This window comes from Triturus cristatus, chromosome 6, assembly GCF_964204655.1.
Source record: "Triturus cristatus chromosome 6, aTriCri1.1, whole genome shotgun sequence".
Lineage (NCBI taxonomy): Eukaryota > Metazoa > Chordata > Amphibia > Caudata > Salamandridae > Triturus > Triturus cristatus.
In genome coordinates, this window is record NC_140589.1 from 423,422,501 (window position 1) to 423,443,590 (window position 21,090).

General features: G+C 48.5%; 1 protein-coding gene across 4 annotated transcripts in view; it reads left to right on the plus strand.

Moving 5' to 3' along the window:
- Positions 1–21,090, plus strand: part of MCPH1 (microcephalin 1) — a 1,335,298-nt gene that overhangs the window by 777,850 nt on the left and 536,358 nt on the right. For all 4 annotated transcript variants that reach the window (XM_085610826.1, XM_085610823.1, XM_085610822.1 and 1 more), the window contains one exon: positions 17,910–17,987. In XM_085610826.1, the coding sequence (XP_085466952.1) occupies positions 17,910–17,987 (78 nt within the window). The remainder of the gene's footprint in view (positions 1–17,909; positions 17,988–21,090) is intronic.

The following is a 21,090-nucleotide window of genomic DNA, read 5'->3' on the forward strand; positions in this document are numbered from 1 at the left end:
TATTTTTGCCCAATCTAGAGTGATCAGCTATGTCGGATCCTCCTGTACCTTCCACAGGACATTCAGCAGAAGCGGAATTGATTGAAACGGAAACACCAAGCCTTGTGTTCATTTGAACATGGAGGGATATCCCAGGGGACCATTCTGAACGGAGTGTATGGAACAGAACTGAGGACACTCCCTGTTCTGGGTCAAAATGAAAAGATCGACAGATGGGCACCCCAATCTGGAGAACATCACCTTTGTCAGTTTGGTGCATTTCCCACATATGGACTTCCAGCAAGAGGCTACAGTGCACATCTTTTCTAATGTTGAGAGATCTTGACTGATGGCTGCTATTTGGGAAATTCCCCATCATAGGGTCCACAACCACACACCACCCGGTCTATTGATATAATAGACAATTTCTGAGATGTCTCAGACAATAGTCTGAGACGATTTGAAAGATGCTTCCTGATATTGAAGGGAGAAATGCCTTCAAAGCATGGTGGAGAGCCACAGATCCAGCACATGTATATACAGACACTGCTCCAATGTGTGGCAGTGGCGGCTGGTGGACTTTAAATATGGTGCCCTGAAGAAAATGTGTGAGCGCTGTGAGCGAGACAAATTCATAAAAGAGTTGTGGGTGGATATTTGTTGGAAGGCGTTCCCCGGGGAGGCTGCGGAATGTGTTCCTGACCACCCTGAGGCCCACCTTTCCCAGAGTTAGGCCGAGCAAGAGCAGGGAGGCCCTTCCTGGAAGGGTCTCGCACCTAGGATCGCACGCGCTACGCTTACTCTCTCTTCGGATAGAGGGACACCACACAGTAGGTCGTTATAAGGCAATAAGCTTTTATCGGTAGTTGTCAGGGATCTTTATGATCCGGCAGGCAGGTGCAAAGTTAATGCCACAAGCGGCAGCGATCTCGTGATGAGGGAAAAGGGGTAGCGGGACAGTCTTTGAATCAGTGTCTCTGCGAGGTATCCGGCGCACAGCTCTCAATCCTCGAGCTGAGGGGATGTTGCTTCTCTCGGCGATCTCTGCCGATTCTCTTGGAGGAGCGGGCCGCGAGTCACTCAGCAGGCACCGGAGGGTCGTAGTTCAGGGAGCCGCGACGGCGTCAGCAGGGCTCAGATGGATCAGAGTTCGGGGAGCCGCGACAGCGTCAGCAGGGCTCAGGTGGTTTCAGAGTTTGGGGAGCCGCGACAGCGTCAGCAGGGCTCAGATGGTTCAGAGTTCGGGGAGCCGCGACAGCGTCAGCAGGGCTCAGGTGGTTTCAGAGTTCGGATAGCGTTCGTCTGTTCGGTGAGCGATCGAGCCGCGACCAGGTCAGCAGGCTCTCGTCAGTCCAGGTCTTCTCTGCCTCTCGTCTCTTCAGCACCCCTTGTTATACTCCCCCTCCTCTTTGAAGTCCGGAGTCCGCGCGGAGAGGGGTCTGGTGCCTGGGGGGCGGTGTGTCGGGGTTTCCTGTCGCTCAGCCCCTTGATCTGTTCAGGTGTGTCCGGGAGGGACTCCAGACGCCCAGCAGGAGAGGCGCCCGCTCACCGGGAGCCTGGTGGTCGATCGAAACCTCCCTCGGGGAAGAGACCAGAGGTGTGACAGAGTCGGCGCCTCTCGGTCTGGTTTGGGGGGGGGGGTTTCGTTCTCCCTCGGCCGGGCATGCGTGTTGGGGATCTGGTCGGCCCTCTGGATGTTGGTCCACGGAAGTCGGAAGGCCGTGCCCACGAGGTTCGGCGTGGTTGTAGTGTGACTTGCTGGTCGGGAGGGCCCACGCCACGAGGCCGGTCTCACACGTGCCCCCCCCAGCTGAAAGGCGGGGAGAACTACCCATCCACTTGGGAGTTCTCCTCGCTGAAGCGGAAGAATCGGGAGAGGCCGTCCGCGTTGGCGTGGTCAGTCCCGGGGCGATGTTCCACAGTGAAATCCATCCCCTGGAGAGAGATGGACCAGCGTAGCAGCTTGGGGTTTTCCCCCCGCATCTGCATCAACCACCGCAGGGGTCGATGATCTGTTTGCACTCGGAAGTGTGTTCCGAACAGGTAGGGCCGTAGCTTTTTGAGGTCCCAGACTACGGCGAACGTCTCTCGTTCAATTGTGCTCCACCGCTGTTCCCGGGGCAGTAACCTTCGGCTGATGAAGGCTATGGGCTGATCTATGCCTTTGTCGTCGTACTGTGAGAGGACTGCCCCGATGCCGTGTTCCGAGGCGTCCGTCTGGACCACAAACTCCTGGGCGTAGTCGGGTGCTTTGAGTACTGGAGCCGCGCACATTGCGGCCTTTAGGGTGTCGAACGCCTTCTGGCAGGCGGGAGTCCAGTGTATTTTCTTGGGGTGTTTTTTGGAGGTTAGTTCTGTGAGAGGGCCTGCGATGCAGCCATAGTTTTTAATAAACCTTCGGTAGTAGCCGGTGAGGCCCAGGAAGGCTCGGACTTCCGTTTGGGTTGCAGGGGGTTCCCAGGACAAGATGGCGTCGATCTTCGGCTGGAGGGGGGCGACCTGCCCACTCCCCACCTGGTGCCCCAGATAGGTTACGGAGCCGTGCCCAATTTGACATTTGCTAGCTTTGATGGTGAGGCCGGCCCGGCGTAGAGCCAGCAGGACTTGACGGAGGTGCTGGAGGTGCTCGGTCCATTGGGAGCTGAAGACTGCTATGTCGTCAAGGTATGCTGCGCTGAACCCCTCTAGTCCGGCCAGGACCCTGTTCACCAGCCGCTGGAAGGTGGCCGGGGCATTTTTCATTCCGAACGGCATCACTCTAAAGCGGTAGTGCCCATCCGGGGTGGAGAAGGCGGAGCGCTCCTTGGCTCCCTCGGTGAGGGCAATCTGCCAGTACCCACTGGTCAGGTCGAAGGTGCTGAGGTAGCAGGCAGCCCCAAGGCGGTAAATGAGTTCGTCGGCACGGGGGATAGGGTGAGCGTCTGCTCGGGTGACCGCATTGAGGCCTCGATAGTCCACGCAGAATCTCAGCTCGGGGGCAACACCCGGGGTAGTCGCTTTCGGAACCAGGACTACCGGGCTGGCCCAGGGGCTGTCGGAGGGTTCAATCACCCCGAGGTCTAACATCTTTGCCACCTCGGTCTGGATGCAGGTCCGGACCCGATCAGGGACCCGGTAGGCCCGATGTCTCACTGGCGGGCTGTCTCCGGTGTCCACGTCGTGGACACACCAGCTGGTGACCCCGGGGGTCAGGGAGAAGAGATCCGCGAACTGCCCTAGTAGCTGGCGGCAGTCGTCGGTCTGTTGGGCTGTGAGGGCGGTCGACAGTCTCACTCCTTCCACGGATCCATCGGTTTCCTTCGCCCCAGGGGGTCTGGGAGGGGCTCGGTGTCTTCTTCGGCCCCATCGTAGGTGGCCAGGAGTAGACTTAATTCGGTCCGTACAAAGTGGGGCTTGAGGCGGTTCACGTGGAGAACCCGGAGGGGGTTCCGCGGGGACTGCACATCGATGAGATATGTGACTTGGCTCTTCCGCTCGATCACCTTGAAGGGCCTAGTCCATTTATCTTGGAGAGCGCAGGGTCTCACCGGGGCCATGACCCAGACCTGTTGGCCTGGCTGAAACTCGACCAGCGTAGCATTCGGGTCATACCAGCGCTTCATCTCTTCTTGACTGGCCTCGAGGTTTGCTTCTGCAAGTTCCCAGAATTTTCGGGTCTGGTTGCGGAGCGCCAAGATGTATCGGAACACGTCCGGAGGGGTCCCCCGGGGGGTTGCTTCCCACCCCTCCTTGACCAGGCTCAGGGGTCCTCGGACGGGGTGTCCATATAACAGTTCGAATGGGCTGAATCCCAGGGATTTTTGGGGAACCTCCCGGTAGGCGAACAGGAGACATGGGAGGAGGACGTCCCACCTCCGGCGTAGGGGTTCCTCGAGGCCCATGATCATCCCTTTCAGTGTCTTGTTAAAGCGCTCGACTAGGCCGTTTCCTTGGGGGTGGTACGGGGTGGTGAATTTGTACGATACTCCGCACTGCTGCCAGAGGGACTTCATATATCGGGAGATAAAGTTCGTACCCCGGTCACTCACGACTTCGCGGGGGAACCCCATGCGGGAGAAGATCCCCATCAAGGCCCGGCCCACCACGGGGGCCGTCACGGTGCGGAGAGGGATGGCTTCGGGGTAACGGGTGGCATGATCCACTAGGACGAAGATGAACCGGTGGCCCTGGGCGGTTTTGGGGCCCAGCGGTCCCACAATGTCGATTCCTACCCGCTCAAAAGGGGTACTGACGACGGGGAAGGGTTGGAGCGGAGCCTTGCGCTTGCCCCCACTCTTTCCGCTGGCCAGGCACGTGGGGCAGGACCTGCAGTGGGCCTCCACATTTGCTCGCATCTTGGGCCAATAGAAGTGGGTGACGAGTCGTTGGTAGGTCTTATCTTGACCTAAGTGTCCGGCCAGGGGTACATCATGGGCCAGGCCCAGGAGAAGACTTCGGAAGCGTAGGGGTACCACTAGTACTCGGGCCGATCCCAACTCGGCCGACTTCTGTTCGCTGTACAGCAGTCCGTTCTCCCAGTATACCCAGTGGGTGCCAGTCCGGTCGCCTGCTGCTTGGTCCTCGGCCTGTTGTCGGGGTCCAATGAGGGACGGGCAGGTGGATTGTTCTTGGCAGAACTCTTCACGGGAGGGGCCCCCTTCGCAGGGCCACGGAGCCAGTTCTGGCAAGTCCCCGAGTTTGGCAGGGTTTCGGGGTCGGAAGGCCCGGATTCTTCGCCGGGAGCGGTTGGTCCGTCCAGAAGGGAGTCGTTGGCCTCTGGTGGTGTATTCTGGGTCTCGGGGATGGTGGCGATGCTCAGGGGCATGGCCTCTCCCCCCTCGGAGGAAGGCGCCCGGAGAGTCATCGAGCGCGTGGTGGCGCATACCCACTCGGGTAGGCCCATCCTCTCGAGGTGGGCCCTCCGTTCCACTTGTCCCCATGGGGAGTTCTCCAGGTCGTTGCCCAGGAGGCAGTCCACGGGCTGGGAGGTTTGGACCGCTACTTTTAACTCGCCGGTGACTCCCCCCCATTCGAAGGGGACTAGGGCCATCCGGCAGAGGCTCTCGGAATTTTCTGATGATATGACGGGGCAAAAGGCGTCAGGCAGGATCTGATCCTCGGAAATCAGGTGACAATGGACCGCCGTGACACTCGCCCCCGTGTCCCGGAGCCCCTCGATGCGGTGACCGTTGACCGTTACCTGCTGTCGGTACTTCTTCGTGTTGGCGGGCAGGGGCGTTCCGGGGACCATCTCCCGGTCCCCTAGGGAGACCAAGGCCATGGCGGCTGGTTCCCATTCTTCGGAGTCTTCCATCTCTTCCCCCAGGGCTACAGAGGCCATCTGTCGAGCCGGCGGGGTTGTGGTGGCGGTCCGCTGGTACAGAGGACACTGAGGGTCACTGGCATAGTGTCCGGTCTGTTGGCAGCGGAAACATGTGATCCTCCCTCGGTGTCCCGGCCTCCCTGGTGGCCCGGTGCTGGCCGGAGGCGGGGCTGGAAAGGGCGGAGATTGTCCTCTGGGAGGGCTGAGCGGGGATCCCCCCGGGAGCTCCCTTTGCCGGCCTTGGTTCCCTCCGCCCCTCTGACGGGGGGGTCCCTGACTGTGGCGACCGTAGTCTCCCACGGGGCCCCGGGAGGTCCGGGTGTTCACCCACCGGTCAGCCTCGACGGCCAGTTTCCGAGGGTCTGTGAGTTTGCTGTCCAGGAGGTGCTGGCGCAGTTCTACAAAGCAATTAGCGGCCAAGTGTTCCCATGCGATTAGGTCGAACAGCTCCTCAAAGGTGGAGACCTTGCTGCCCTTGATCCATCCGTCCAAGGCCCGGCTGTAAAAGTTCACGTACTCCACCCAGGTGGTACCGGGTATCTTTTTGCAGTCTCTAAACCGTTGCCGGTACATTTCAGGGGTGAGCCCATATCTGGCTACCAGGGCCTCTTTCATGTGACTGTAGGAGTTCATCACGGTGGAGGGCAGGTCCAGCAGGGTATCTCTCCCCTCACTCAGAAACCGGCCCCACAGCCCAGCCCCCCAGTCTTTCTGCGGGACTCGGTGGGAGGTCATGGCGACTTCGTAGGCCTTGAACCATTGCTGAATGTCGTCGTTTTTATAGTATTCTTTCACCACATCTTTGGGGATGTGGACCTTCGGTTCCACGGTGGAGGATATGGGTTGGGTTTCCGAGGGTCGGGCCTCCGCTCTCTTGGCCTTGAGCTCGATTTCTTTTAGGCTACGTTCGTGCTCTAGTTGGAGTTTCTTTTCTTCGTGTTCTCTCTGTCGTTTCTTTTCCTCTAGTTCTCCTTGTAGGCGTAACTGTTCCACTGCCAGTTTTTTCTCAGCCAGTTTTATCTCTCCTTCGATTTTTAGATTTGCTAGTTCTAGTTCGTGGTTGCGACCTCTTTCTCGGTCCGCTAGTTCCTCTGGGGATAGGCCCCCCCTCGGGGGCGCCGTTCCTCCCCGGGCTGCTTCGTGTTTCGTTGGGAGGTTCTCCTTCTGTTTGTGTCCGGGGAGTTTCCGCCTCGACCCAGGTTCTTAATGCCCCCTGGAAGTCCTCTTTCGTGCTTAGACCGGTGGTAGCGATTCCAAAGTCTTTGCAAAATTGTTTCAGTTCTCGGTGCGTGTAAGATTCTAACTGGTCTTTTTGAAATGCCGTGCTTGGGTTGGTGCCTGCGGCACCTAGGGAAGTTTCTCCTTCCATTCTTCTTGGTAGTGCGTCAGCCGTCTACTGCACGATCTCTAGGTGTTGGCTCGGATCCCGTCGCCTGCCACCAAATGTTGGAAGGCGTTCCCCGGGGAGGCTGCGGAATGTGTTCCTGACCACCCTGAGGCCCACCTTTCCCAGAGTTAGGCCGAGCAAGAGCAGGGAGGCCCTTCCTGGAAGGGTCTCGCACTTAGGATCGCACGCGCTGCGCTTACTCTCTCTTCGGATAGAGGGACACCACACAGTAGGTCGTTATAAGGTAATAAGCTTTTATCGGTAGTTGTCAGGGATCTTTATGATCCGGCAGGCAGGTGCAAAGTTAATGCCACAAGCGGCAGCGATCTCGTGATGAGGGAAAAGGGGTAGCGGGACAGTCTTTGAATCAGTGTCTCTGCGAGGTATCCGGCGCACAGCTCTCAATCCTCGAGCTGAGGGGATATTGCTTCTCTCGGCGATCTCTGCCGATTCTCTTGGAGGAGCGGGCCGCGAGTCACTCAGCAGGCACCGGAGGGTCGTAGTTCAGGGACCCGCGACGGCGTCAGCAGGGCTCAGATGGATCAGAGTTCGGGGAGCCGCGACAGCGTCAGCTGGGCTCAGATGGTTCAGAGTTCGGGGAGCCGCGACAGCGTCAGCAGGGCTCAGGTGGTTTCAGAGTTCGGGGAGCCGCGACAGCGTCAGCAGGGCTCAGATGGTTCAGAGTTCGGGGAGCCGCGACAGCGTCAGCAGGGCTCAGGTGGTTTCAGAGTTCGGATAGCGTTCGTCTGTTCGGTGAGCGATCGAGCCGCGACCAGGTCAGCAGGCTCTCGTCAGTCCAGGTCTTCTCTGCCTCTCGTCTCTTCAGCACCCCTTGTTATACTCCCCCTCCTCTTTGAAGTCCGGAGTCCGCGCGGAGAGGGGTCTGGTGCCTGGGGGGCGGTGTGTCGGGGTTTCCTGTCGCTCAGCCCCTTGATCTGTTCAGGTGTGTCCGGGAGGGACTCCAGACGCCCAGCAGGAGAGGCGCCCGCTCACCGGGAGCCTGGTGGTCGATCGAAACCTCCCTCGGGGAAGAGACCAGAGGTGTGACAGAGTCGGCGCCTCTCGGTCTGGTTTGGGGGGGGGTTTCGTTCTCCCTCGGCCGGGCATGCGTGTTGGGGATCTGGTCGGCCCTCGGGATGTTGGTCCACGGAAGTCGGAAGGCCGTGCCCACGAGGTTCGGCGTGGTTGTAGTGTGACTTGCTGGTCGGGAGGGCCCACGCCACAAGGCCGGTCTCACAATATTCCCATACACCCTCCCCCCCCAACATGGAACATTTTAAAACAAAACCGATTCAAATTATAGGTTTTACAGCGCACTGCCGGTCATCGAAAACTTTGCATTACATAGTAACACGTAGAGCAGTAACACAGTGCGCATTATTTTCACCTAGACATAACTGCACACAAATACAAGTATGCACTTACTTAGGAACAATTAAGATCACAGCAGAAAACTTGAATTTGTGTACAATACTTTCTTCCAGCAGTCCCTTTCTACAGTTTTATTGCCTATTTGGGCCTTTATGCATACATATACATAAAAGCGATCAAGGCCATAATCAGACAAGCAGGCTTCCCTCATACTAAGCAGAAAAATTGGGACCCCCTCAAATATTATTTTTAGGTCAGGGAGATGAAGGGTAAGAACAGACAAGTATACTATAAAGGCTCCCTCATGACCTATATATCTTTTAAATGATCCGAAAGGATTCAGAAATGGGCTATATACAATTCATACATATTTTGTTTTTTATAATTTTCTCTATTCCTTTTTTGTAGAAATACAACACTTATCAAAAATATCACAGTCAATTATCAATTGCTAATTTCATTTTTCATAAACATACAATAAATATATTCAATATATTTGTCTGTAGCATATCATTTCACTTCTAGACAATGTGTAATCCCTAGGTAAGGCTAAACACATAAATAAAGATCTAAATATTTTCTTTGTAATCTTCACACTATCTCATACATTCATACTGATTCAATCCATATTCATACCACATTCATAATTACAAACAAAGAAAATTCAAAAATAGATTAAAGTCTAAGTATAACAAAATTCTCCTAAAACCAACACGACAACTGCATGAAGCAAGGTGTAAGTATCAGTGGTCAATGGCCAGTGGTCGACGCGTTTCGGTGGTGCAGGAATTGAAAAGCCACCTTCATCAGGACCCACCAAGTAATTGATCAATCTAGCAATACCCAGGGAGTATTTGCTATCAGAAAGAGAATGAGGCTAATTAGGCCGTCCTTCGTTTGGTACAGTTGGCTATAAATATCAATTTCTGGTGTATGGTTAGATCTGAAGTTTGTCTTCAGGCGGTGTCGACAATGTTCAGCCCTGAGTGGGATATGAGGGTCTCATCAGGACTGAGAATAACCTTATCTCCTGTTCCGAGGTTTCCGGCCGGAGGTTTCCTGTTGTACGGATCACGGACAATGATGATGCTACCAGAAGAAAGGTGTGAATGGGACGGTTTGGCGTTAACAGAGTCTACCGCGTGACCATATGCCCTCATACTAAGCTCACGCCCCAGTAATAGAGACCCCTTACTGTTGGCAATACATAAGTATTGCACTCTCGATGTTTTGTACCATTCATATTAACCATTTCCCACAGAGCTCCTCAATACAATCTAACTTTGCCAATACAAGTGCCATGCTTCTCCCTGTCTGCAGAAGCCACCTGGGGATTGATGTTGTTGTGACCAGTGTTCATTAATTCATGGAAGCGATGAGGCCTAATAGCAACAGCTGCCACCCATGCAACTCTACTCTATCCATGCTCCACTGGCCATCCTCACTCCTACGTAATCCTTCCTTTGTTCTACAGTGCTCTGTCATCTCTCTTCCACCATTTATAATTGGTTTTGTCCCTCATCTTCATTCTATTCACTTATCGACCCTTCTATCCATCTCCCCTCTCACAAAACACTCTACTGTCCATATAGTAGTCCTTAACAGCTCTCTCCACTTTACCTCTGCTCTTCTCGATTTCCTCTCTATGCTTTCTCAGCTGTTTTGTTTTTCTCAGCTCCATTCCTGCTTTCGTTCCCCTATTATCACATCTATATCTCTCTCTCTCTCCATCACACCTGGTGTGCCTTCTTTCCCCGCTATATTTGGGTGGCTCTCCTCTCTCCCTTCTTACCTACTTTCTCTCCTCTTGTTGACATTTCTTTCACATATTTCACTTCTGGACCTGCTTTCCTTCGCTTCTCACCTTGACCACTGCTCTCTCTCTTTTCTCAGGTCTCAACATCTCATCTGGTCAATAGAATAACACTCTGAGGGCTTGAATAGAAGAGGCCTACTGAAACCTTGATATCTTCCTTCAACATTTAAAATATTTTTAGGGTAGTTCATATAGGCCATCATTGTGCTGTTAGGAAGTGCCAATGATGAGAAAGAAGAAATAATGTACCAGAAAGTAAAAAGCACACACCAAGAATTATCCTCTTGTAGCCCCCAGTAGGCAAAAATAGGAACAACAGTTTAATCGTGATTTACCCCAAGAACATTTTCACCCCTAGAAAAACCACATCATTTTGATAAAGAATTTCTGAAGAAAATGTAAAAACTTTAAAACAGGCTTTAATTTTACATGCATTAGATTTTGAAAACATTCTTTTTAAAATGTAGAATTTAAAATGTGTCAAAATTGCAAAGATCTATTAAAAAATGCCCAGAAGTATTTAAGAACTTGCGCGCTCCATACTTTTCAAACACATGTTTTATAACACTATTCCAGATTTTACAGATCAGAGTACAGGTGTCTGGTGAGTTGGTGTGGTGAAAGTGTATGCTGCTCTTCAGGTATTCTGGTCCTGTGTTTTGTTGGGCTTTGTATGTGTGTGCGCGAAGTTTGAATTGGCTGCGCTTGTGAATGGGCACCCAGTGAAACTTAGAGGTGCGGTGTAATGTGGGTGTGGCATGGGAGGTCAAGTATGAGTCTTGCTGCTGCGATCTGGATGGTCTCAAGACTGCATAGGCGTTGTTTGGAGATTCTGGCATAGAGAGTGTTGCCGTAGTCCAGGCTGCTGGTGATGAGTGCTTGCATGAAGGTCCATCTGGTGTTCTGAGGCAACCATTTGAAGATTTTTCGCAGCATGCATAGGATGTGGAAACAGGAAGTACACACTGCGTTGACTTGAGCTGTCATGTTGAGCTTGGCTCCTCGATTGCTGGACACTTTATTGCTTCACACATATCTGTATAAAGGTGTCACTGTTTATATGATCTCATGTGTGATTAGTATTAATATTATTTGGGATTGAATTGGTGAAAATATATAGCTTAAAAATACCATTGATAGTGTCCTCCCATTAGGCATTTGCAATCTATTGACAAAAGTCTACCTATAATTGGAAACAGCCATGTTTTAAAAACTTGCCTAAACTAAAAAGATTGGTAAGATGGTTAATAGATGGTTGGTTTATTTGGAAAATATAAATTGTATGTTATTACATCCAGTGGTACCCAAACAATTTTCACTACGGAGGTGTTGCCATTACCATTATATCATTGAAGTCATAGGGATAGGGATTGTGGAAAATTCAAACGTCACACAAAAAACATGTATAGCAAATGTGCTACTCTAGTATGGTTATTTCGGGGGGCGAGGGGGTGCTGCAGCACCCCCTAAAGTAATCCTGCTTGAATTCACAAGGTGAATGAGCAAGACAGATGCCTTTACATTCTGTGTTCACCTTGTCACAATTGCTTCCAGTTCAAAGACAAATATCAAATGCCAGGCTATGCCTTCCAACAAAGTACTGCTCATTGGGAAACTGGTGTTTTGTAAAAGTGACCTAGATGACAACTTTGCCGGGATACAGACAGTGAAAGCAAAGGCTGTAGATTATCAGCATTTTTCTAACACACAACATTTAAATGCCTGCAAATGAATGATATACATTTGAAAATATATTAGTAATTGAGAAAGCACATTTTTTGTAATTCTGAAATGTGATGGAAACAATGATTTCAGTAAGATCAAAACATTCAAGACCCTTTGCTACTTGATGTGCATATGATAAATATTCACTGAAACACTATTTCCAAATATTATTGTTTGTGCACAGTATAGTTTTACCAGCAAATGTAGTGACACTTTCAATAGAAAATGTGATGTCTGTGCATTACCTCATCATTGCTCCAAAATGCACCACATGCTACCTACCTACCACATCCTTACCACTCCCCTACTGAATGGGTGTAGCACATTTACTATACTTGTTTTTTATGTGATGCTTGAGTTTTCACAATCCCTATGGCTTCAGTGATATAACATTAATGCCAGCAAGCACCCCCACTATGAAAATTGTTCCAGAACCACTGGGCTGATTGTCATTTTGAAGCTTGACTTTGCCCTTTATTGCTTTGCACTATGAAAGAAATTGAAAACAAGGTATCCTCACTGCTGCTGCAACCCTAATTGGGCATCAAGGATTTGCCCAGAATCGTCACTACTTCTTTGGCTCCATAGTCACTGAGCAAGCTAGGTAGGGAACTTAGGATCTTGTGGTATAGAGCCACAAGATTCGATGTCAGGACCAGAGATGAGGGTTAGGCTTTCTTTTCTTTGCTTTATTTTAACAACCATATTGAACATTAAACCAAACTACAAATCCCATGAACACCTGAGATAGAAAAGTTCATTACAGCTCAACCAATCAGAGCACCTATGGCCCGTTATAGCCCTTTGTCTCTATAATCATTTGTCTTTCTTCGCTGCACCTCTCAGCCTTCAATTAAGTGTTAGGTCTGTTGGCTACTTTCTCTATTTTATTTGATGCTACAAGTGATTTACTATGTTCTGCTTTGTGGCTCCATTTACATTCCAGTTGCCTTTCAGGTATTTCTCTCCGTGGAAGCGAGTTTGCTTCCACACATCTGAGGCTCGTGAGGGTGTTTGCCTCGTTGAGGCATGTCGCTGCTGTGCGGCACAGTCCTCTGACCGCAAGGGACACCTGCACAACTCCTCGGAGGCTTTGATCTTGACACATGTCGACCCGCTGATCCAATCGCATTCCACGCCTAGCGATCTTATCAGTGCTCATGGCCAGCTGCCTCTTTGCTTTCCCTGGGGGCCTAGAGAGTGATGCCTCTCCCGAGGTCCGTATCTCGCTGCACAGACGACGTTCTCCACCTCGTGCGAGTTTGTACGTCCCTAGTCGGGGGTCTCTATTAGTGGTTAATGACCTTGTGTGTTTCAACGCTCCTCGCGCACTGGTAGTGACTGCACGATAGCCCTCTACAATGCACTGGGGACACTGCACCCAGGCCCATATCACAAAATATATTATACATACATGTGCGGGAGCCTGAGGATTAGCCAAGAATGGTATTTAAGACTAAGCAACCAACATACAGATTTCTTCCTTTGGGAAATCCTGATGGCATATGAAAGGTCAATGGACTTTTGCCACCATGTTAGAAGGCAGCTAAAACAAAAATATAAATCATGCCAATATCATCAACTATCAGATTATTAATGTTCAGTCAATGAGATGTTGATGAAGTTTCAACACCTTTATTTATCATAAAGGATTAGTATTGCTTTGCCATCCTTATTCAGATTATTCGAATTACAGGAAGATCAATAAAAGATTGATTAGTGACAGCATAAATCAAATACAAAGTGTTCCATAAGATTGTCACTAAACTCGCTAAGGAGCCTAACTTATCTTAATAGAACCCTTAAAGAGTGATTTCCGGGAAAGAGCCAGGATTAGAGTATAAGAAGAAGGTCCCATAAAGAGTTGTTCTAGAAATGCAGCAGAGTTCCTTACAGCTGCAGTAGCAACCGTCAATAATAGAATGATCTATGCAGTAGCATTGATCAGAAAAAGAGTCTTGGGATAAAGAAGAATAAAGTCACCTTTAGCAGAAGCTGTCGGTGACAAAGTTGAAAGGAACAACTCTTCGGTAGAAGAGTTGCAAGTCAGGGAAAGGGATCTGTAGCAGAGTCTGAGAAATCTCCTTCCTGACTAGCTAGGAACACTTGTTAATATAAAATCACACAATAATGTATCAAAACGTGTTAGACATTAGCTCCTTTTATCCAATGGAATCTGCTCATCGGATGGTGTTGTCAACTTCCGATGCTTCTGCTCTCGATTCCCACAATAAACATTCACGCTGATATAGAGTAAAACATTGTTTCAAGACTTTGTTCCATGGAGGAAAGTTCTCATGAGAACCTTCGTACCTATGCTGAAAGATGTCCATTGTGAATACAGAAGCAAGTCAGATATGATGAGGGAAACTAGCAATAATATTCTGTGAAGCATTCATAAAATGTATCTAAACCATTATGTATTCAACAGTTACAGCAAAGCTCATTGTATTAGGATAGGTGACATATTGTGGTGTGATAAAGCTAAAGAAACATCAGTTTAAAGTCAGCACATTCTTAAGCAAGTTGCTGGTGCTAGGCAAAATGTTCGAAATAAATGTCTATTAAGCTATGAACATGAGTCGAGAGAAAAAGTCTTTTAGGCCTAACTAAAGGGGCAAATTTAAGAATGATAGCCTAGTACAAAAATGTTCTTTTATATTCACCTATGCATGAGCAATTAATATATTATTTGCAGCTTTAAGAATGTATTATTAAAGGATTCTTTCATGTTATAGAGCATGCACACTTATGTATGTGTCATTTTCTAATGCGAAAACATTTCTGGAGCAGTTTGGATGTATTCTAAGGTTCAATTCTAACATGGTCTGCGAGTTGAAATCAAAGCGCTACATCCCTGCGGACATACCTTTGGTGGACAGTTTATCTACTATAGTCCCTGGATTTCTCATCCACTAATAATTGTCGGTTTTATACCCAATGCAGTCCATTGGATTTGTAGTGGATTCCACCCTGAGCCTTTCATCCAAGAAGGTGACCAAGATCAGAAACAAGCTGACTCGCACACTGGCCAAACCAACTGCGTCCCTTTGTCAGATTGCCATAGTTTTAGGGCTTCTCTCCTCTTCCATCCAAGCCATCTTTCCCGGGTCCTTACATTGCAGAGCCCTCCAAAGGCTCAAGATCTCACACCTCCAGAAAAGCCTGTCGTACTCGCAGTGCATTCACGTAACGGACAAAGCGAAAACAGAAATCGGCTGTTGGTTGGCCCACATGGAGGTGTGAAACTCTCGCACAATCTTCAGGTCTCAACCAGACCTGGTAATCGAATCTGATGCTACCGCAGTGGACTTGGGAGTTCATTGTGGTGAGTTCTCCACCAAAGAAAAATGGTCAGAACAAGAAAGCTCTCTTCACATCAACTGTCTGGAACTGCTGGCCGGTTCATTCATGGTCAAATGTTGGACAAAGGAACAGATTTAATGCAATGTCCTCCTCAAGATGGACAACGTGGTGGTCAGGTACATCAGCCACCTCAGTGGGACACGGTCAAAGCTTCTATTGGATCTGACCAGGAGCTTTTTGGAAGTATTATCTGGAGAACCAGATCTCAGTTACAGCAGAACACCTCTTGGGCTCAAGTGGCGTACTGGCAAACCCTGTATCGTCGCGATCTCCGTCTTTGGAAACGGGATCCTTCCATGTTCTGGGCAGTGACATCCAGATAAGGGTCCCTTCTCAGTGGACCTGTTCGCATCCAGCCTGGACCATCAGGTAGCCCGATACTTCTATTGGAGGATGGACCCCTTGGCTTAATCCAATAGATGCCTTCCAACAATGCTGGGACATGGAGAGGGTCTACGCGTTTCCAGCATTCTCGATGATAATGCGACTCTCCACCCAAGTTCAGCGACAGCGGGTGAATGTAGTAGAAATCAGTCCTCTTTGGAGGTCTCAAGTACGGTTTCTGGTTCTGATGGAAGTTTCTTAGGATTCTCTAATCCATCTACTGATCTACTGCTGTTCCCAGCTCTCCTCCTGGATCCCATCTGCCACTGGAGGGTTTGCTGCATCTCATGGCATGAAGGATTACTGGGTAATGTAATGGCATGTGCCAGGACTTTTGCTCCAGGCTGCCGGTCACCTCTCCAAGGCATGGGCAGGTAACACAGTTAAGAGATTTCGATCTCCTTGGTCCAGATGGCTGGGTTGCTGTCATCAATGACATTTGGATCCCATGGGAGCAAACATTGCGCATATTCTGAATTTACCATTCTCTTTTGCATCGGAAGACATGGCCTATAGGACAACCAATACTCTTTGATCAACGATTTCAGTGAAGCATCCCCCGATCGACAGACATCCTGTTTGTGAGCACCCTCTAACCCGGAAACTTCTAAGAGGCGTCCGCCTATCCCTTTCCCCAGATCCGCGGTATTCGTTCCTCTAAGATGTAACCGTGATGCTTAATTTGTTCCTTTCTTGGCCAAGTAACAAATATCTTTTACAGAAACAATTGTCAGCTAGGCTGGCCTCCCTCTTATGCCTAGTCTCTTGTAGACGAGTGTCCGACATCGGAGCATTAGATATCAAGGGACAAGTATTTACCCCAGAAGGAGTTACTTTCCACATTTCAAGAAGAACAAAGACAAATTCCAGGGTAGTTTCTTACCCGGCAATAACAGAGTCTACAAAACTATGTGTGGTGAACTGCATTAAGTCTTCTGAATCCATGACACAAGAACTCCATCCCCTAGGTGAACGACAACTTCTGATTGCTCTTTGAAAGATATATTGAGCGGTGTCTTCACCTACCATCGCTAAATGGGTCAGATGGGCCATGCAGTAAGCTGGCCTAAACACACAGATGTTTGGAGCCTATTCTACCAGAGGGGCTATGGCCTCAAAGGCGTTCTCTTTAGGAACACTTTTTTTTTTTTTTTTTTTGGAAATCTGTTTTTATTGTTTTGTTTTAAACAAGAACATTCTTTGGCAATTGACACAATAGGTAAGCAGAGAATTAAAAACATAAGTGGGGGAGCACCCCGCATCAGGATCAATAACTACTATGTCATGGCCTGCAATCAGGCCTATTTGTGATCACTGTCCCCAGCAGAGCCAACTACAGTCTCTTTGGCAGTCCCGATATAGTCTCATCAGTGTTAACAGTATTAACCGTACCTCAGCCAGGTTCCGTGTCTATGCGCGGGTGCTCCCCGCCTCATTCAGGTAGTGAAGGACAGGCAAAATACCCGCAAGGCCCAAAGATTATACAGAACAAAACCTTAACGATGGCAGCATAAACTGTACATACAGGCTCAATACCCTCCCAGGTGTCAGTAAGCCCCCCGCCCCTCCACAACCCCCCGAAGTACCCCCATGTGTGTGCCTCGGCTGTGAACAACGCTGTGCAAGTGTGGGTGTCGTGGCGCCAGGAGAGGAAGCAATTAGAGGCATATCAGCTTCTCTTTAGGAACACTTTTGGATGATATCATGAAAGCAGCAGACTGGTCATCAGACTCTGTCTTCAAGAGTTTTTACTTTAAAACGCTGCATAACATGGGATCCTTAGTGGTGGATAAGCTTCGAACTAGCATAATCCTCATGTCCAGTCCCGATATAGAATATAAAATGCCCTAGCTTTAGTCATGGAGAGTTTCAATTCTATTAAGGATGCGGAGGCAAGGATTATCCCGCCCGGGGTCATGGAACGACTATGCTCCTCCCCCGTGTAATGAGAGAATTAGTAATGTCTGTAAGTAACATTTTATGATTATATGTGATCTTATTATGAAATTGTGAATGCTTTGCTGAGCTATAACATCATTACAGGATGGTCGAACTGAATTGTTAAACTTGAGTTTAATAGTGTTCAGAACGGTTTCTCAGCACTATTTTTCTTTCACGGCTAACACTTTGGGCAAGCAGGAATGAAGGCTATCTTTCTGGCTGATTGTCACATGAAGAAAGACGAGGAGATTACAGAGACAATGAACTATAATGGGCCATAGGTGCTCTGATTGGTTGACCTGTGATGAACTTTTCTATCTGAAATGGTCAGGGATTTGCAGTTTGGTTTCATGTTTAATATGGCTGCTGTTAAAATAAAGTGAAGAAAAGAAAGCATAATCCTCTCCTCCGTGTCCTTAATTGACTTGAACCTTTCTGTTACGAAAGCTATGACATTTTATATTATTTCTTATTTCTGTATTTTGGGAAAATATAATTTTGTGCAAAACACAATCAGCAGCAGACCGATCTTTTTAGAAAGCTGTTTCAGTCGGTCATACAAGGGAAATGCATTTTGTACTCTATGAACCTTAAAGTAGAATTGCAACTAATGTATGTGTGGCTATTGCTTTTTTCAGGTACTCTGGTCTCTGGAACATGGTCTCTGGATTCCTGAAGAACCCTACGAGCTTTCCTCTCACTTTCCTGCTGCTCCTGTAAGTCAGTTTTCATTTTTTTGAAAATATACCGAAATGTTTGTGGATCCCTTTCAACCGGAAGTTTTGCCATTGGCACTCACAGTGACAGATATTTGGTGCCAAGCAATTGTTTTCGTTGTACAGGGAAAAAAACTATTTTCTTCTGAACAATTACAAATTGAATAAATACACGTTTTCCTTGTGGTGTGCGTTTGCTGGGTTTTTCAAAAATGTTTTTTTTAAAATACGTTTTCTGCCTTTTTATCTTCCGACAGTTAAGTATTTCATTGTACATTGTGAGCAGTTGTGAATTTAGTGATCTATAACATGTGAAAATAAACATCTGTTTAACCACAGTAAGCCCTAAGCAGTGCCTAACCCTATTTGTGCATTGTTACAAACAGTAGATTACACTATTTGGCCATTTTATCTTTTACCACAGCATGCAAAAGAAAATGTGCTATAGCAAATGATGACTAGATCGTGAAACAGTTCACTGCATCTCAAGCACTTTGGTCAGCACTCTAGCCCCAATGCACAAAAACCTCATACATGCACTGTCTTAGGCATATGCCTACAGTTGGACTAAATTTCGGACTTTTTTGGAGTACTCAAAAGTTCAAACAGTATTTCTTTCCAGGAATACATGCATGACTAAGTATTTACACATTCATGAAAGCACCAAGGGTACATTTAATCATCTGTAAATGCAAGGCACAACTAGGGCACTTGCTAACTATTTCTCATTATAACATAGGGGCAGTATTTCTCTACATGTTGAAACGTATTCTCCTATAGTCCTGCCAGTTTTTGCGGGGTGCCTTACTAAGGTTTGTGGGTGTTTATCATCTTTAGTAGGCATCCATGACCCGGGCTGCTCACAACGCACCTATGCAAGCAGATGTGCTCTCATGTACAATTACAGCATACTTATGCAAGGCAGTAAATTAATTTACGAGTGTAAAATCATGTTTTATGACCAGCACATGAGTGTAGACTCATAGGTTAAAGATTTGCACACCTATAGTCAACTTCTGTGCTTAAATGTTTTGTGCCTTATCCTCTCATGAGACAAGGCTTGCTGTCTAGTAGCTCAATGTTAACGATCTCTTCACAAACTGGATTTTGTACAAATGAAAAGTAGTACTACTGGAGTAGTACCCACTTTCCTCAAAGTTGTTGTCAGTTACCTGCAGCCAGCCGAAGAGCGCCCATGCTCCTATTTCTTCTTTGTGGAGCTCTCCGAAACAACGTCCGAGATCTCTGTGCATCTAGGCATTTATTTCAATAGTAAATGTGTGAAGGACAAGGGAGAGTGACTGGAAATGGAGACTACTTACTACTAAATGGGAGGGGTTTAGGGAAATTTAATGAGGGGTATATAGATGGGTGTGGTACTACAAACGCCAGAGTAAAAGAATAATACCATTGCTATCCACAAAGTACACTTCTAAAGTTACTACAACCCTAAAGGTTTCAAAACAGACTACAATCTGCTCCAGTCCAGCCTTAGAATGAGTCAAGCACCACGCATGGCCTACCACTGTTATTGCAACACACTCCCATAGTAAACTATGGGGCATAGAATTACATAACACCCCATAGGAAATATTGTTAAATAAATGAAAGTATTTTGGCATTCAAAATCTCTCTATATATTTAATAAACATTTAATTTTATGAGTTAATGTACAGTAACATTGTATTCATTCTAGGTTAAAAATAAGTATTTGCTGTACGCAGATGACATCCTACTGTTAAAAAACCTTCAGATAGCTTAGCTCCTCTCATACGTGAAACAATCCGTTTCAGCGCCCTATCGGGCTTCAACATCAAATGGAGGAAATAGGAGCTATTCCCTCACACCAATGCTACTCATTCCCCTCAGTGCGAATATCCCCTTGCTTGGTGCACTGACACCACCAAATGCCTAGGCATCTTCTTACATAGAGACGAGGAAAAAAATCATTTGTCTCAACTACTGCCTGCTGTTAGCAAATTGGCAGACCAGGTCGAACGCTGGATCCGCATCCCCCTGTCCATGGCGGGCAGGTTTGCCATCATGCAAATGGTGCCCTCCCCCATTTACTTTATTTGTTTCAAAATATTTCAATGCTTCTCACCATCTTTCTTTACGAACCTGCGAGGTGCCTATTCGCCTGATTTGGTCCGGCCGAAAGTTTGAGTGACCTGGGATACTCTTATACTCCCATATGAACTTGGAGGATTTGCTGTTCCTGACTTCTACATGTATTTCCTAGCTGCACAATCGCAGTTTACCCATTATTAGTATCACCCTGATGCCTGCTTACCAAATGCCAAGCCCAAGTGTGACCTGGTGGACCCTGTCCCACTGACAGCCTTATTACCATAAGGCCTCAAATTCGACACCACAGATATACAAACTCTTTCAACCACTAACTGTGCTCTCCGGTGAATCAGCAGGACACTGGGGCGAGGCCTCATATATTTACCAGAACTACCGCTATTTCTCAATCCTTGGCTGCCACTGACTTCAAAAAAAGTGGTACAGCCTGCTCTAACCCTGCATGCTCTCCATATGTTCTGTGATCTATATCCGAACGGTTTATGTAATTGCCCCCACAACAGATCCCAACTTTTCCCATGCCACACTCATGGTTCAATTAATGTTCCGTAGACTACTCAGCACAATCCGCTTGCGCTTCTCTACTTACCCACTGGAACCTGAAGACTTTGTATCTCTCACACTTTTAATTACAGAGCCCGATGGCAGGGCTGGACTGGCCGTAGCGGGCAATGGGCAATCCCCCGGTGCGCTGCACGGGTGGGGACGGTTTTGGGCCCCAGGGGGCCGTTTTTGTTACAGGGCCGTCTTTGCAGCACAGCTGAAAAATCGGCCCTGAAACAAAATCGGCCGAAAACCGGCGCTGGCAAGAGCTCGGCGGCACCCCCAACCCCACCGCGGGGGGAGGGGGTCGAGCACTTTGCCAGGGCCGATTTTGGTTCCCAGTCCGGCCCTGCCCGATGGTAAGCACCTATTCTCTGGACTTTATTACACAAGCATGCCTTAAACACACTCATGATAGCAAAGTCAGGCAGCTTTGGGAGCAAGGCCTCAGCCACTCTCTAACCGACAGAGA